This window comes from Sebastes umbrosus, chromosome 17, assembly GCF_015220745.1.
Source record: "Sebastes umbrosus isolate fSebUmb1 chromosome 17, fSebUmb1.pri, whole genome shotgun sequence".
Classification (NCBI taxonomy): Eukaryota; Metazoa; Chordata; class Actinopteri; order Perciformes; family Sebastidae; genus Sebastes; species Sebastes umbrosus.
Window position 1 is genome coordinate 17,479,225 of NC_051285.1, and position 16,268 is coordinate 17,495,492.

At 40.6% G+C, this 16,268-nt stretch overlaps 1 protein-coding gene across 1 annotated transcript; it reads right to left on the reverse strand.

Moving 5' to 3' along the window:
- Window positions 1–4,476: 4,476 nt before the first annotated feature.
- Window positions 4,477–9,648, reverse strand: slc22a6l (solute carrier family 22 member 6, like). The gene is made up of 11 exons (XM_037748879.1): window positions 9,297–9,648; window positions 8,750–9,196; window positions 8,563–8,666; window positions 7,370–7,524; window positions 7,097–7,265; window positions 6,835–6,958; window positions 6,626–6,741; window positions 6,297–6,511; window positions 6,106–6,218; window positions 5,395–5,594; window positions 4,477–5,097 (listed from the first exon to the last, which is right to left on the reverse strand). The coding sequence occupies exons 2-11, from the start codon at window positions 9,152–9,154 to the stop codon at window positions 5,010–5,012; spliced, it is 1,689 nt and encodes a 562-aa protein (XP_037604807.1). The 5' UTR covers window positions 9,155–9,196; window positions 9,297–9,648; the 3' UTR covers window positions 4,477–5,009.
- Between the last annotated feature and the right edge of the window lie 6,620 nt (window positions 9,649–16,268).

Consider the following 16,268-nt stretch of genomic DNA (forward strand, 5'->3'; position numbering starts at 1 on the left):
AGTACTTGGATACTACTTGGAAGTGCAAAAAGAGTATGTTGTTCTAGAACCTGTGAAAATATTTAAGAAAACATCAGTTGCGAGAACTAACCAGAGTATATTTGTCTTATTAAAGGTGTTATAATAATAACACCAACTTTGATAGACTTACCTGCTGAATTAATTTTCTCTCAACACATAAAATATCTGGCTCACAAAGTGTAACACCCTTATGAAAACAAGTAAAAGTTGTCTTGCCGCTGCAGCGTATTAAAGTGAGTAATCGACTCTCAAATTCCAACAGCTTTTCAGAACTAAGGATTATTAGAGGTGCAACGTAACCTCTAGCAGATCATTCACTCAGCTCAACGCTGAGGTAGAATGCTGGGCAGGAACAATGTCTGGTTGAAGCGTGTCAGTGAAAGTGAGCTCCAGCATCGAGAGTCGGCCTATAACTATGCTCAGCTCTATTCCCTGTTTGCACTGAGACACACTCCCTGCCCTTTATTGGTTACTTCATATGAAGGACTGAGTGATAGAGGGTGTGTGCGTGTGTGTGCATGCGTGTGCGTGTGTGTGTGCGCACGCCTGCACACACCTGTGCATACTCAACCAAACTAATTTGTTTTCAATATTGTTTTCTTTCTGTCAGTTTTCTTAATTAATATTTTCTATGATGATTTCCTTGTTGATTTGTTTACTGGATTAAAGGAGGCGTTCAGCCACATGGAAAAGGAAAAACAAAAAGTGTTTGGCATGAATGGCAAAAGATTCTGATAAATATTCAATTTTTCAAATGTACTTCAACACCCCGACCTTTAGTCATCTTCTGTCACCTCGTGTTAAAAAACTGTTTGCTGTCAATAAGTGACAATTCAGTCAGCAACAGTTGTAGGTGTTCTGAGTCGGTCACGGTATACTGACAGAGCTCTGACACAGAACCAAGAATAAAAAGTAGAAGAACTACAGCCATGCACACCAATAATTTGTATTTCTGTATTGTATTGTGTTTACAGAGTGTATTTAGTAATAATGTGCAATAATCCCATTAAAGGGACTGTTTGTAAGAATCAGAAATGCTTGTTAACGGCGACACCTGTGGCAGTTAAGTCAACGAAAGTCAGCGTCGGGCTCGCGCTCGTGTTCTCTCTAAATAGACATGAACGAGCATCGCTCAAAGGAGTGAGGCGACACACGTCAGCTAAAACCACAATATCACTCTATATTTCACCTGCTTGGCAGTAATGTTAGCTGACCAGACGAAGGTCTCTCCATGAATCAATGCTGATCCTAGTGTTGGCTCTTCCTGCCTCAGCCTCCCGACCACGGCCGAAGCTGAACAGGGGAGACACCGGAGTTTTGGTCGGAGATGATAACGTTTCTCGCTGCGGAGCCCCGTCACTTCACAAGACACGGGAAACCTCTGTTGGTCTGGAGGAGCTGCAGCATTTATTTCTGCACAAACTGTACATTGTACATTCACTAGATATTCTCAGAGCTAAACTAACTCTTCTGCCGTGTGTAGTGTGAGCGCATGCACGTGAGGTGAAGCGAAATAGCGAGAACGAGCGCATTGTGTGAGTGAAGGCAAGCAGGCAGGCAGAGGAGCAGAGGAGCAGAGCACAGCAGAGACTCCGGCCCTGGAGACCAAAGCTACAGTCTCTCCTGCGTCCTCCAACACTGTTTTGCAAGACGGGCTTCACTAGATATAACTTTGCGGTTTTGGTGCTTCCGTGTAGATTGTGTCGGACTCTTGTCTGAACAGCGTAGCCACACCCGAGCGCACATATGCAAGCACGCATGGGACACCGACCCGAGTGATTTATACATGTAAGAAGCTACAAACAGTCCCTTTAAATAAATTACAGCGAAAACGAATCAAAATGAAAACAAATAAAACCATAAAAATCATTAAAACAAATTTGCTCGTAGGCCTATAAACACATGAATAAATAAATATACTGTAGCCTATGCCAACATATGAAATAAGAGACCTGGCTTTGGTGAGACTGTCTGTCTGTCTGTCACTCCGGCATTGCACAAGGAGTGGGTGTAGGATGACAGATAGTGATGTGTGCTGCTTTACATACTGTGGGTCTGCACGTATTCGGGTAGGTACGTCCTGATTGGCCAGCTACACTTTAAAAAATTTTAGTAGGCAATGCATGCTCATAATTGGAGGAGAGTATTACCCATCGAGTCCAATAGAGGGCTGTAATTGTAGAACTAGGGTTACAATATTGTAACCTTTTTTCAGTTGCCAGATTGGGGAAGGTTTGTCCTTTTAAGTTCCTCCTTCTTCAGTACAGGTATTTGACAAAATATATGAAAGACAGAAAAATTAGAAAAGATACAAAGTATACAGACTTCCTGTGGTCTCTAGGCTTTTTGTGAAAAGCTTCTGCATTAGCATGGATACACCACCACCAGATGGTGTCACACACCAGAAGAGTTACCCTTTTGCAAGGTATCCAGTAATATTTCCTCATTTAATAAAAACACTCTTCATACATAACTCTCTCCTTCTATTATAGCCCACTCTACCGCGTCTTTCAGAGGTGAAAAAAACACATTCCATTCATTGAATTTCCCCCACATGTATTCATTGATCATTCAATGGATACACATGATTCAGTTTGTCCATTAAAAGTCCTGCAGATATTATCTAGATTGTGAGACACAAAAGTTGAATATTTAAAGAGCAAGTGACATTTTACCTTACCTACGCTGTCCTTTACATGCTTTCTTTGGGTTTACTCATTGATTGATTTATCAGGATCAGGCCCAGACAGCAAATGATGGAGGCAGACCAATTACCCTTTTTTCAGCTGGTGCTGTTGTACTTCTGTCTCCCATTGGGTGGCACTGTCTTTTCTGTATTTAAACCTTAGTGACTCAGCCCATTTAAATGGGACCTTAATAACCAATCATTCTGCTTATTTGGGACCAACAGACCGTAAGAAAACAAAAGAAACACAAGACTTAAGTGCATAGGTGCAGATTTTAAAATCCTCGCAAGTCTAAGCCATTTTTTCCTATTTCTATACACTATAATGCACAGAAATGTTATTAAATCTTTTTTTTTCAGGAGAAATTTGGGCAATCGGAATATGTAGGCTATGCTGCAGTGATGAATCATGAATAATGTATAAATAGTTATACAATATGACCGTATTTACAAAAGAAACACAGAAACGGAAATTGAATCTCACACTTTTTTTTATTTTAATCATGTAGTACAATAGTAATTTGTTCTTCTATGCCTTGGTGATCAGGGGAAAAAGCCAACACAGATGAAAAACAATTAAATTTTTTTCAGTGAAGTCCCTATTCGTTTTTTCTCCAAAAAGTTAGTTGTGCCATTCCTGAAAGCAGTTCCTGTCTGCAATGACACGAGGGCCACATCACACTCTCTGCACTTCCAGGAGGTAAACTCTTTTGACCTGCTTGGACTGCCTGCAGTGTACACAGGTTCTACGTTCATATAAGGCTATAATTATTCATTCAGAGCCTTCTCTCCCGATGTCACTTCCTGCACATTTCCGTGTCAAGAAGCCAAATTAATTAATTGGCATTTTATTTTTATATTATTATTATTATTTATATTACCTTCTGATTTTTCAGATCTTCAATTTCTTTCTTTCTTCGTCAATTGAAATGGTATGACTGATTGTACATTCTTATAACTAAATAAAAAAATTAAATAAAAAATTTGCCAAATAAAATGTGTAAAAATGGAATAACAACTAAATGTCCATGGATTGCTCAGTACGCCCTGGGCGCAAGAAATACAATACTATCCAAATGTGCAAAGGATAATCTACACATTATGTATTACAACTCAACATGATACTCGGATGGGTTGAATGTCAGGTTATTCCATTTTATGTGGCCACTAATATCAGCACTGTTATGCACACATGCCCAATCAGCAACACAACCTCTGATTTGTTGTCGTGTCTAGAAGGTTACCCGCGAATTGCGGAAAAAACTGCGAAAAATTGCAAAAATTCTTGCGAGAGTCGTTTCCCGATGACCTATGCTAACCTTAACTATTCAAGGTCAATGCTTAACCTTAACCGTTCTAGGTCAATGCCTAACCTTAACCGTTTGAGGTCAATGCCTAACCTTAACTGTTCAAGGTCAATGCTTAACCTTAACCAATCAAGGTCAATGCCTAACCTTAACTTTTTGTGGTCAATGCCTGACCTTAACCATTCTAGGTCAATGCCTGACCTTAACCGCTCTAGGTCAGTGCCTAACCTTAACCATTTGAGGTCAATGCCTAACCTTAACTGTTCAAGGTCAACACCTAACCTTATCCGTTCCACGGATACGTTCTAGGTCAATGCCTAACCTTAACCATTTGAGGTCAATGCCTAAACTTAACCATTTGAGGTCAATGCCTAACCTTAACCATTTGAGGTAAATGACTAACTTTAACCATTTGAGATCAATGCCTAACCTTAACCGTTTTAGGTCAATGCCTAACCTTAACCATTCAAGGTCAATGCCTAACCTTATCTGTTCTGGGTCAATGCCTAACCTTAACCAATTGAGGTCAATGCCTAAAAATAGTAACTAGAGTTATTTTGATGTCATGGACAACATCGCCGACCTCTTAATGAAAATACATTTTTGTTCACAAATACAGGATTGTTTATAAAGTAATAAGAAGTTATAAAAAATACCAGTGAAAACATAACATAGAGTGTAACCTGTAAAGGCATATATTCTTTTTTTAAACACAGATATTAAAAATATAAAACACAATTGGTCCAAATCCAGACTAAATTCCTCAAAGCTACTGTATAACAAGTAAACATAGGTCTGATTGTTTTGAGCTATTCATTTCACTCTATTGACCTGTCCAAAAATAACATGGCAACTCCATTTGTCCAGCAGTCATATGACACAATAAACTCTATATGGAAATCAAACAAAAGAAAAACAGACTGGAATAAAAACAGTACCCACTCAACTTTCATTAACATGTCAGCAAAAACATCAGGAGTACAATACAGATGCCCTCAGGCAGCCTGCTTTAGGAGATTCGCCTGGGTGTCTTGCAGGATTACTGTTTCCTTTGGTGGCATTTTGGAACGTCTCCCAGATCCCCTGTGTTTAAAATAGAAAATGCAAATATGGATAAATCAGTTTCTCTCTCTCTCTCTCTCTCTCTCTCTCTCTCTCTCTCTCTCTCTCTCTCTCACTATCTCTCTCTCTCTCTCTCTCTCGCTCTCTCTTCATCTGTCTGCTTTTGAGTAGCCTGATATACTGTATGATGATGGATTCACTGTAAATCTTTGACCTGGAGCCCTTCTGTGTACTGTTAGTAAAATTGTTTTTTTGATTTTGGGACCTGCAGAGATATCAGAAAATGAACACATCCTGTCTTCTGGAGCTCAATCCTACCTGTCCTCCACATCTTGTATTGTATCAGGAAGGGGTGAGCCAAGTGTTTCTGGAAGAAATACTGCAGCCACTCCGCTGAGAATCGGAGCTCCCCCGTAGATTAAACCCGGTAGCCAAGGTAAGTAGTCGGTCGTGAGAAGCACCATAGGGGCCACCATGGCTCCAACACGAGCCATCATGGATACCCAGCCCATGCCATTCTGACTGAGAGAGAAAAAACAGCCATAACTAATCGGTGATTGTGGTGCTGGTGATTAACAAAGCATATGCAAATTGTTATTATTTTCCTAATTTGGGAAAGATCTTAAAATAAGTTACTGTTTAACTGAACTGGAAAAGATGCTTGAACACGGTTTGTTTGCTGGCTTCACATATGACATTTTAAGTTACTGTTTAACTAAACATTTGACTAGAAAAGATCCTTGAACATGGTTTGTTTGCTGAAGTTTCCAGAGAATTGTATGATAAGCAAAGATACGCAATTATCAGTACTTCTGTCAGGACACATTTTGTCAACAAGACAGCAAATAAAGGCCAAACAAACAAGCCTCATTGGAATGTGTTGCCACGGCACATGGCACTGAACCAACTTGTGTATCGTAAATATTAGCAATACAAGCATTGCCCACATTTCAGTCCATTAGAGAAACTCTCATCCGGCCCCTTCATAAATAAAGATTTGATTGACACTTTTTTGTTGACAAATAAAACTTGCCGAATGATGGTTGGGTACAGTTCTCCAGAGTAAAGGTAGCAGCAGTTGAAGGAGGCAGCAAGGCAACCTTTACCCAGTACAGCCAGACAGGTGCGTGCAGTCTGTTTATCTACACAGGACATTCATTAGATCACTCACTTGTTTCTGCAGCTTAATATTCAACTTGAATGCATGTGTTCAAACATACCATAAGGTACCAGCAGGTTGATCAAAATAGTAACTCCAGCGACGATGAGAGCGCCACATTGTGATGGACGACGTCCAATATAACTCATAGTCACAGTTATGACGACTTTAGCAGGAATGTCAACAGCTCCGAAGATCATTTGGATTAAGTAGATGTCCACCCCAAATTTTTGCAGATCCATAGCAAGACCATAGTAGGCAAAGCTTGTTGATAACCTAAGTTTGTATAAAACAACAACAACAACAACAACAACAACAACAGTGTCATTGCAATTTCATATAAGGTGCTTAAAAACTGTCATTGAGTTTTAAAAAGAGCAGGACATGTACCAGACAGCACTGAGGCAGACTGTTATGTTCCTCATTGTGGGTGTGCGGAACAGATCCAGAACAGTGTAGGAGCCCTTCGAACAGGACATCTCTTTCTTCATGGACTCTTGCAGCATCTATGCATAAAGAGAGCAGTTAAAATTTATTTTTTAAACGATTATAAACACGGATGGATGGTGCAATAACACAAACACGTCACGTTCCCTTACTTTAATGTCAATTTTTTCTCCCTCTTCATGACGTCCATTAAATTTGGCCACACTTTTAAGGTTCTTGATGGCTTGTTCAGGCTTATTACTCAGAGCTAACCATCTTGAAGATTCATGAAACCACCTGTGTGAGATATTTGTTTAGTTTATTTGTTAATAGTGCAATGATCTCTAAATCTTTGTAACTTTTAAACACTAATCAGTAATTCTGGTTGCAACTCAACTGTAGCTTTTATTTGCAGTTCAATAGTTGGCCTCTCACCATGCGATGAGGAAGAAGACAAAGTAGGGTAAAGACACAGCCAGGGTTAACCACCTCCAGTCCCGGATGAAGTAGGCTATTACTGCCAGGCTCAACTGTCCCACTGTGTAACAGTAACCTGTTATTGTCCCCACCACAGTTCGCACACGAGTGGGGATCCACTCCACAACTTGAAAGAAAAGAATCACATCATAGAATTTAGTACAGTTAGTACTCTATCATCAGCATACATGTTGACTGCATCCAGTTAATCTATTCAGTTAAATATCTTACTGAGCGAGAAGGTGTTGAGCCCCACGCCAGATAGAGCCATGCCACAACCAAAGCGGAACAGGCAGAAGAGAGGGAAGGAGGTCGAAAAAGCAGCACATGTTCCCGCCACTGCCATCAGCAGGTTAGAAATGAGCAGAAGGATTCGTCGACCGTATCTAGGAGCCAGGTGTATTTGCAAAGAAGTCAGCCTATATCACATTATATGACTTGAATAAGGTGCAATTTTTGTACAATACTGCATGAAAAAGAGGGACGTTTTCTAAGGGGCTGGTCACAACGAGACGCATTAACGCAACTTGCAATTTTTAGGTTGTAGCGGAATCAGTTTTAAAGCTAGAATGAAGCTACTTGCGTCATATGAAACTAAAAAATCCAAGGGATCCATTGGCGCTGCCATGGCCATTTTCAAAGGGATCCCTTTCAAAGGGGCCATGTTATGATTTGAGCATATTTTTTTATGCTAATGCAGTACCTGTGAGGGTTTCTGGACAATATTTGTGATTGTTTTGTTGATTTCCAATTATATATAAATATATATACATACATTTGCATAAAGCAAGCATATTTGCTCACTCCCATGTTGACAAGAGTATTAAAAATTTGACAAATCTCCCTTTAAGGTATATTTTGAACAGAAAAAAAATGTGTGATTCATTTGCGATTAATCGCAATTAATCATGGACAATCATGCGATTAATCGTGATTAAATATTTTAGTCGATTGACAGCACTAGTTGCTAGCAAAAACATTTTTTTCCTATGTTACAGCGCGTCTGTCACGCGTTCCTCTCTTTCGCCGCACGTCAGGTTTTTCTAGCAGATTTTAAACGCACTTAAAAGTTAAAATATTCTCAACTTTTCAGCACCCGGCGGGGAGTCGCACCGCTCGTCAAAGTCAAACTTGGCCTAGGCAGCCAATCAATCAAGCAAGAGGCGGGCTACTTTACCACTTCTTTCCTTTTCTGATGCTGGTAGATGCTAGGGCTAGCTAGCTAGTTCAGTTCATATCTCATGTCATGATAGTTTCATGTAGGCTACTGTCCTTGAGAGATAGATAAAGACACCACATTTCCTGTTAATCACATTTGATCACCCGGTTGCAAGCACACAGCCCCGCTCTACAGGTGCACCACTGTTTTGCCTGACAAAATCACACTATAATTATAAAATCAGTAGGGACAAGATTAATGTTACCTGTCTGCAAGCCCTCCAAAGAAAAGAGCTCCCACAAGCACACCTCCCATGTAGACCGTTTGTCCCATTTGCTTCAAAGAGCGCTGATCACACACCAAATGCCACTGACAAAAGTTTAACACAATTTAACACATGTGACAAGAAAACATATACACATGTGGAAAGAGAAAAAAATATCTAGTCCTACATCAGATATGATCGTGGAGCTCCTCTCAGTCATGTTATAGGACCATCCATCTGTGCATTCCTGCAGGCCAACATCCAAACCATCCTCAGTGTCTCCCGCCTCCCCTGAGCTGGAGGTCCCATTCTTAGTCAGGAGGTACCATTGTGGAGCAACGTAACGCCGGCACCTCTCGGGCTTCCCTTTCTGGTCTAGTGGCACTGTGACCAGCAGCATTTCCTCTGGGCTCAGCTGGGACTGAGAGAGGTTCGTGTGTGCGCTGCAGAAGTGAGGAGGCACCGCGGCCACAAAGTTCTGTAGCAGGTTGTGACTGGCCATCATCAGGACAGGGATGCAGAGAAGGGTCACATGCAGGATCTGAAAGCGTCCCGTGCCCCCCACCTGGTCTAAGAGGTCACCAAACGGCATAGTACTTCTTGGAAGTGCAAAAAGAGTATGTTGTTCTAGCACCTGTGAAAATATTTAGGAAAACATCAGTCGGAGAACTAACCAGAGTATATTTGTCTTATTAAAGGTGTTACATTAATAACAGCAACTTTGATAGACTTACCTGCTGAATTAATTTTCTCTCAACACATAAAATATCTACAAAATGCAATAAGAATGCTGGCTCACAAAGTGTAGCACCTTCATTAAAACAACTAACATATGATACCTTCAATTAAAATCCTGGCAAAGTGTTCCAGAAAGAGGTCTCTTAAAAAAGCACAAAAAATCAAAAAGAAGTAAAAGTCGTCTTGTTGCTGCAGTGTGTTAAAGTGAGTAATCGGCTCTCAAATTCCAACGGCTTTTCAGAACTACGGATTATTAGAGGTGCAATGTAACCTCTTGAGGCATTAGCAGCTCGTTTACTGAACACTGAGGTAGAATGCTGAGTCGTTGCTGGGCAGGAACAATGTCTGGTTGCAGCGTTTCAGTGAAAGTGAGCTCCAGCATCAAGAGTGTGCACATAACTATGCTCAGCTGTATTCCCTGTTTGCACTGAGACACACTCCCTGCCCTTTATTGGTTACTTAATATGAAGGACAGGGTGATAGAGGGTTTGTGTGTGTGTGCATATGCAGAGCTGTGCATACGCACGTGAGGTCAACCAAACTAATTTGATTTAATTAGTGTTTTCTTTCTCATGGTTTCTGTAATTGTTTCCTTGTTGATTTGTTTGTTTTACTGGTTTAAAGTGTTTGCCATAAATTGGAAAAGATTCTGATAAATATTCAACTACTTCAAACTTCATCACCTAAATCTTTTTTCATCCTCCCTCACGTTGTGTTAAACAACAGTTTGTAGTCAATAAGTGACAATTCAGTCAGCCACAGTTGTAGGTGTTGCTGTCTCAGTCACGTTTTGCTGACTGAGAGTTATGAAACAGAAGAATAAAAAGTAGAAGAACTGCAGCCCTGCACTCCAATAATTAGCATTTCTTTATTGTATTGTGTTTAAAGAGTGCATGTAGCCAGCAATGTTTTGTGTCCTGATGATTAGTTATGAGGAATGTGTGCTTATATAATGATCAGCATGAGATGTCAGGCCCGATGAAGCTGCAGGTGCACCAAAGCAAAAAAATAAACTTCCCGTTTTTTCAGCTGCCAGACTCTGATCGGGGAAAGATTTGTCCTTTTAAATTCCTCCTTCTTCAGAGTGTTTTGTAGTTTGAGCCCTAAAAGTATGAGTATTTGACAGAATATGAAATACTTTAGAAAAATGAGAAAAGCTACAAAGTTGCATTCAGATTTTTTGGGAGCTCTGGGCTTTTTGTGAAAGTTTTAATGTTTTACCAAGCATTCTGGGTTTGAATGAGTAACCAAAAACAAGACAACATAAAGTACATACAAGATACATGTTATAATGAGATCAGGTGATCTTTCATGTAGTGCTTTGTAAGTCAGAGTGAGTGTGGAAAGAAATCGGACTGGTCTGATGTGACTAAATTGACACCACTGGAATTACATTGCTTCACTCAGTCAGCCTCTTCTGTTAAATTGGTTTAATACAGAGAAATGTGCACAACTCATGTCATCAAAGAGGAAGCTTTAGGAAGGACCTCCTGTTAAATAGAGTTATATTTTACCAGTAAAATGTATGGCTGAAAAAGCCACAACGGTGTGCCACTGTAAGTAAAAATAATAATAACAATAATAATAATAATAATTACGAAGCCAGGGTAGGGGGCAATATTCAGAGAAAAAATTCTGAGATTAAAGAAATTTACAAGACTTTTTTGATATACTGTATATACTCTGAGATTAAAGTGACAAATTCACAAAGAAAAAACACAACAGGCCTAACATGAAGGATAAAGTACACTGCATACCAATGTCCGCATTATGTTAGTAAAATAACATAAAGAACATAAAAGTAAATGCGAATATGTCTCTTGCAGGACCTTCACCTCGCTTGGAGGCAACACATTCTCACTCCCAACTCGTCCAATACCGCTGCTTGGTCAGTGCCCCTTGGCATCGGAGACCGACGCACGGGGTACCCTTCTTGCGTTACTTTCGGATGGACTGGGGACGACGTGTTAATATATCGCTATTGTTCGCTTGTTACATGCATAGTGTCCTTTCAAAATAAAATTCCGTTTTCACAGGAAGTTAGGTTTAGGCATTACAGCTACTTAGTTAGGATTAGGAAACAGTTGTGGTTGATGTTAACTTCAGGGACTAACAACTCAAGTGACTCACAGGAATTACGATACCATCGAGCCACATGACTAACGACTGATGTCACAAAATAAGTCAATGTCACATTTAGTTTTACACGGGACACGAACGCTGTTCTCCTGGTTGTGTTTGTTTGACCCATTCCCTTCTCCCCCAGCGGACCATTAATACTACGTCATTATCCGATGCCAAGGAGCACTGTCCAATTGGCAATATTTGACGAGTTCGGAGTGACCGGGTTGTCAGAGGCCATCCTCACCATAATAACTTTACTATTACTATACTTTAGGAGCAACGGAATTCAGACGGTGGCTAGCATTACTATTTGAATTACTTTATTTTTCAAAAGTGTTTCTTCTATTCTATGCAAGCTAGCAGATATGTGAGGCTTTGGTGCTTTGAGCTAAATGCTAATGTCAGCATGCTAACATGCCCTCAATGACAATGCTAACACGCTGATGTTTAGCAGGTATAATGTTTACCATGTTCATAGTACAGCGTGTTAGCATGCTAGCATTTGCTAATCAGGACTAAACACATGGTACAGTTGAGGCGGATGGAAATATTATTATTTGGTATTTGGTCATAAAACATAGTATTGGACAAATTAATATTTTGACTTGATTATACTGCCTGATGTAAAGTCAGGTAATCACCGTTATTATATTACAAATCATGTAGAGGACAACAAAGCCGTGACTGCCAACCTCATGGTGGCTAGAAGAAAAATCAAGTTTCTGATAGTTTTTTTCATCCACACCTGCACTGTGCTCCTCTCTATGCACAACACATGGGGGCACTGAACCTGAGCCCCTAGAAGCCTGTGTGTGTTAAGTAGCTGTCTAACATTTTTATGATAATAGATGACAATACCTCTTTTATCAAGAGACAGCCGCGAAGCGAAAAACTTGTTTGGTGTCTCCATTATTAAATTTCAGCTCCCTAGGGACCAAATTCTGAAAGAATCACTTTTACAGACTCATTAAGAATCAACAGTGTAGGAATGTGACATTTAAGCAATTAGCCTAAAGGTTATGGTTTCTTTTACTTCCGCAGTTATCTAAAGCTGTTCGAGGTTTGATGCGAGTTTGGACTTTTAACTCGTTAAACTCAGAGACAGGCCCCGAGGAGTTATCTTACAATTTATTACACCAGTAAACCCTCAGTTAAACACAGCAATCACGTTGACAATAGTGACACATTACATATGTCCTCTTCCTTTGGGCGTCCTGCTCTGTTAATAGTTACAAACACAAGTGAACACATTGACCCTGTATCTGCAAAGCCAAGAAAAATATAGAAATGGTTAGGTAATAGTGCAGGTCTGAAAGTCTGAGTCAAACACCAATAACTGTTTTTATGTTTATCCAAAAACGTATTCAATTGATGCTTCTTTTTCAAAAATACATTGTTTACTACTGAAAACTTGAAATTGAAATAGTCGGGTTCAAGAATCCATTCAACGTATTCTCATACAACGGTTCGTATGATATCTTACAAAAAGTTATTCCTCATTTTTCATGCATTTTCCTACAAATGTCCAGCGTCAATTTCCGCTCCATTATTTTGAAAATAAACTTCCGTCTTCACAGGGAACAAATTTGTTAGGTTTAGGAAAAGATCGTGGTTAAGTTCTCTTCTTCCTGCTCTTCCTCCTGTGCAGACGCTTCGCTGAGTTGCTCTTCGCTTTGCTTTCTTTTTATCATTGCTATGCTTATCTTTCGCTACTAAATTTTTGGAAAACGGGTCCTGGATACTTACAAATCACTGGGAGTTTAATTTATGAAAGAAACTGAAGGCTACCACTATTTTAAAAACTGTTTTACTTTGTGAGCGTGGCCTATCAGCAGCACAAGCCTGTACTATAGTGAACGGGAGCGAGGTGCTTGGCTAAAGCTAATCAGCAGCAAGATGCCTCCCTTCTCCACGGATGACTACTACAAACTTCTACAGAAGATAGCAGTGCTGGAAACAAAGATTATCCGGCTCGAAGTGAATGCGGAGGTGAATGGACTATGTGGGAATGAAACCACTCTACCACTGACTCAAAACAGTGAACTGGAACAGGCTAATAGAAAGCTAATTAGCACCAACAAGACCACCAAGAATCAAGAAGGGGGCAATAAATCGACTAGTAGTCCTCCCTGGAACGCTCTTGGTGCAAAGCCAAAGCGTAAATCATGTCCCTGGGAAATGGGAGGAAAACTTACAGGCAGAACCCAGCACCCTCAGATATATGATGCGACCGGCTGGCCTGCATTAGCATCCGAGCATAGTGCCTCATCAACCCCTGTACAAAGTAAGGTCCAACCGTGGACAACTGTGAAAGGAAGGATGAGTAACAAACCTCCCCAACAAAGAAGTTTGCAACTGGAGAACAGATTTGCTCCACTGTTGCAGGACCCTGGATCTCGATCTGATGCCCTGGATAATCTCAACTCTTCACACAGCAGGGTAAGAACCAAAAGCAACTCTGAAGGTAAAAGGCTACAGGGAAAGCTAACAACTGGGCCTCAAACTCAAACTCTGATTGTGGGTGATGCTGCTGTTAAAGATGTGAAAAGCATGTGGAGTAAAGACATCAAAGTACTCTGTTTTCCCAAAGATATGGTCTCTGATCTGGCAGAAAGAATCCTGGATATTGTGACTGCACACCCAAATGTGAAAAATGTGGTATTGCACATTGGGTCGAATGATGTTGTGAAGCAACAGTCTGAAGTGCTGAAACGGGACTTTACTGGTCTGCTAAACACGGTCAGCTCTGTGAATGCTCAGGTGTTTATCAGTGGACCCCTGCCGCCAATCAGAAGAGGAGTCGAGAGATTCAGCAGGTTGCTGGGACTGAACACATGGCTTTCAACAGCATGCAAATCCCACTCAGTGCATTTTATTGACAATTTTAACTTTTTTTGGGACCGCAGACATCTCTTCAAGGCAGATGGACTCTGCCTAAACAAGTCAGGAGTAAAATTGTTCAACTCCAACCTATTCTACTTACTGCGTCATTCATCTGTTCCCTCTGCCAAGGACGCGAGACAAGAGGAATCACCACTGGAGGAAGACACAACACAATGTGCCAGGGGACCTCAAGGAGAATCATTTCACCCCCCACCACAAGCCAGCCCTGGGATACAGCAGAGACAAGAGGAGGCGTCCTCATCCTCGCTTATCACCCTTTCTCCCTCCTCCCCCCTCTTGGAGTTCACTGACCACATGAAGGAGCTGGTCAATGCTGGAACTAAACTTACTCCCCGCCCTACACCCATTTTCTCTCCCATGATCCCCCCACGAGGTCGACCTCGAACAACTTTGGCACTATCTCCACAAGCACGACACCTACCACCTCCATCCCCTCCACAATGGAATCAGCCTCTGTCTCCGCAGTCTGATAAGGATGTTCCTTTACAAAATGTTGCAAGCACAGATTGATATGTGCTGGGTCCAGGCTTCAAGGCTAATGATACACGTGACTGTTTCCAGGAAAAGCTGGGGCCCTGTGTGATGAGAGCTTCTTCTATCTCAGTTCTAATAAGTAGTAGAAAAAGAATGGTGAATCTGCAAAGAAACAGGAAGATTTTTACTGATTGTGCTAATTTATCAAATTTAGCATTGATTCCTTGCCAGCCAAACCATGTCCCAAAAAATAATAATAATGCTTCTAGCACATTAAAGCTAGCCCTGTTAAACGTCAGGTCTTTGGCAGGAAAAAGTTTTTTTAATCAATGATTTTATTATTGAGCACAAGCTTGATTTTATGTTTTTAACTGAAACTTGGTTAGACCAAAATAACAGTGCAGCTGTTCTTATCGAGTCAACTCCTCCCAACTTTAGTTTTATGAGCGAAGCTAGAATGCATAAGAAAGGAGGTGGAGTTGCCATATTGTTTAATGATTCTCTCCAATGCAAACAGATATCTTATGGACATTTTGCTTCTTTTGAATATGTCGCTCTTCAGCTGAACTCCTCTTCTCGAGCTTTGTTTCTCAATATCTACAGGCCACCTAAATACTGTGCAAACTTTTTTGATGATTTTACTGAACTGCTGTCTGTAATTTGTGTTGACTTTGACTGTGTAGTCATTGTTGGTGATTTTAACATCCATGTTGACAACCAACAGGACAGAGGGGCCAAAGAACTGTGTCAGGTTCTTGATAACTATGGAATGAGTCAGCATGTGACAGAGCCCACACACAATAGGGGACACACTTTGGACTTAATCATATCAAAGGGCCTGAACATTTCCAAGGTTGTAGTGATGGATGTTGCTCTGTCTGATCATTCATGTGTATTCTTTGAGAGTACTCTTCCTGTGCACAGGAATGATAAGACAGAGGTAATCACAAAAAGGTATATCACTGAAAATACCAGTGATCAATTTGTTCAGGCTTTCTCTTCCACACCCACCCTCCCCTGGACCTCTGTCAATGAGCTTGTAGATAATTTCAATTCTAAAATGACAAATGTTATTGATACCATTGCACCCACCACGGTGAAGATTGTCTCTGGTAAGAAAAAATCTCCATGGAGAAATACCATGTTGGTAAGAAATGAAAAAAGAGAGTGTCGAAAAGCTGAACGCCAGTGGCGGAAAACAAATCTACAAGTTCATTATGACATCTATAAAGAGAGACTTTGCATTTATAATTCAGAACTGAAAAATGCAAGGCGGTCCTTCTTCTCTGACATCATCACCAAAAACAATAACAATGCACGTGCCCTGTTTGCTACTGTCGACAGGCTAACAAACCCTCCTGTGTCAGTAGCCTCTGAACTTTTATCCTCCAGGGCCTGCAATGAATTTGCTTCCTTTTTTACAGAAAAAATTCACAAAATCAGACAAGCAGTCACTTCCTCCATAG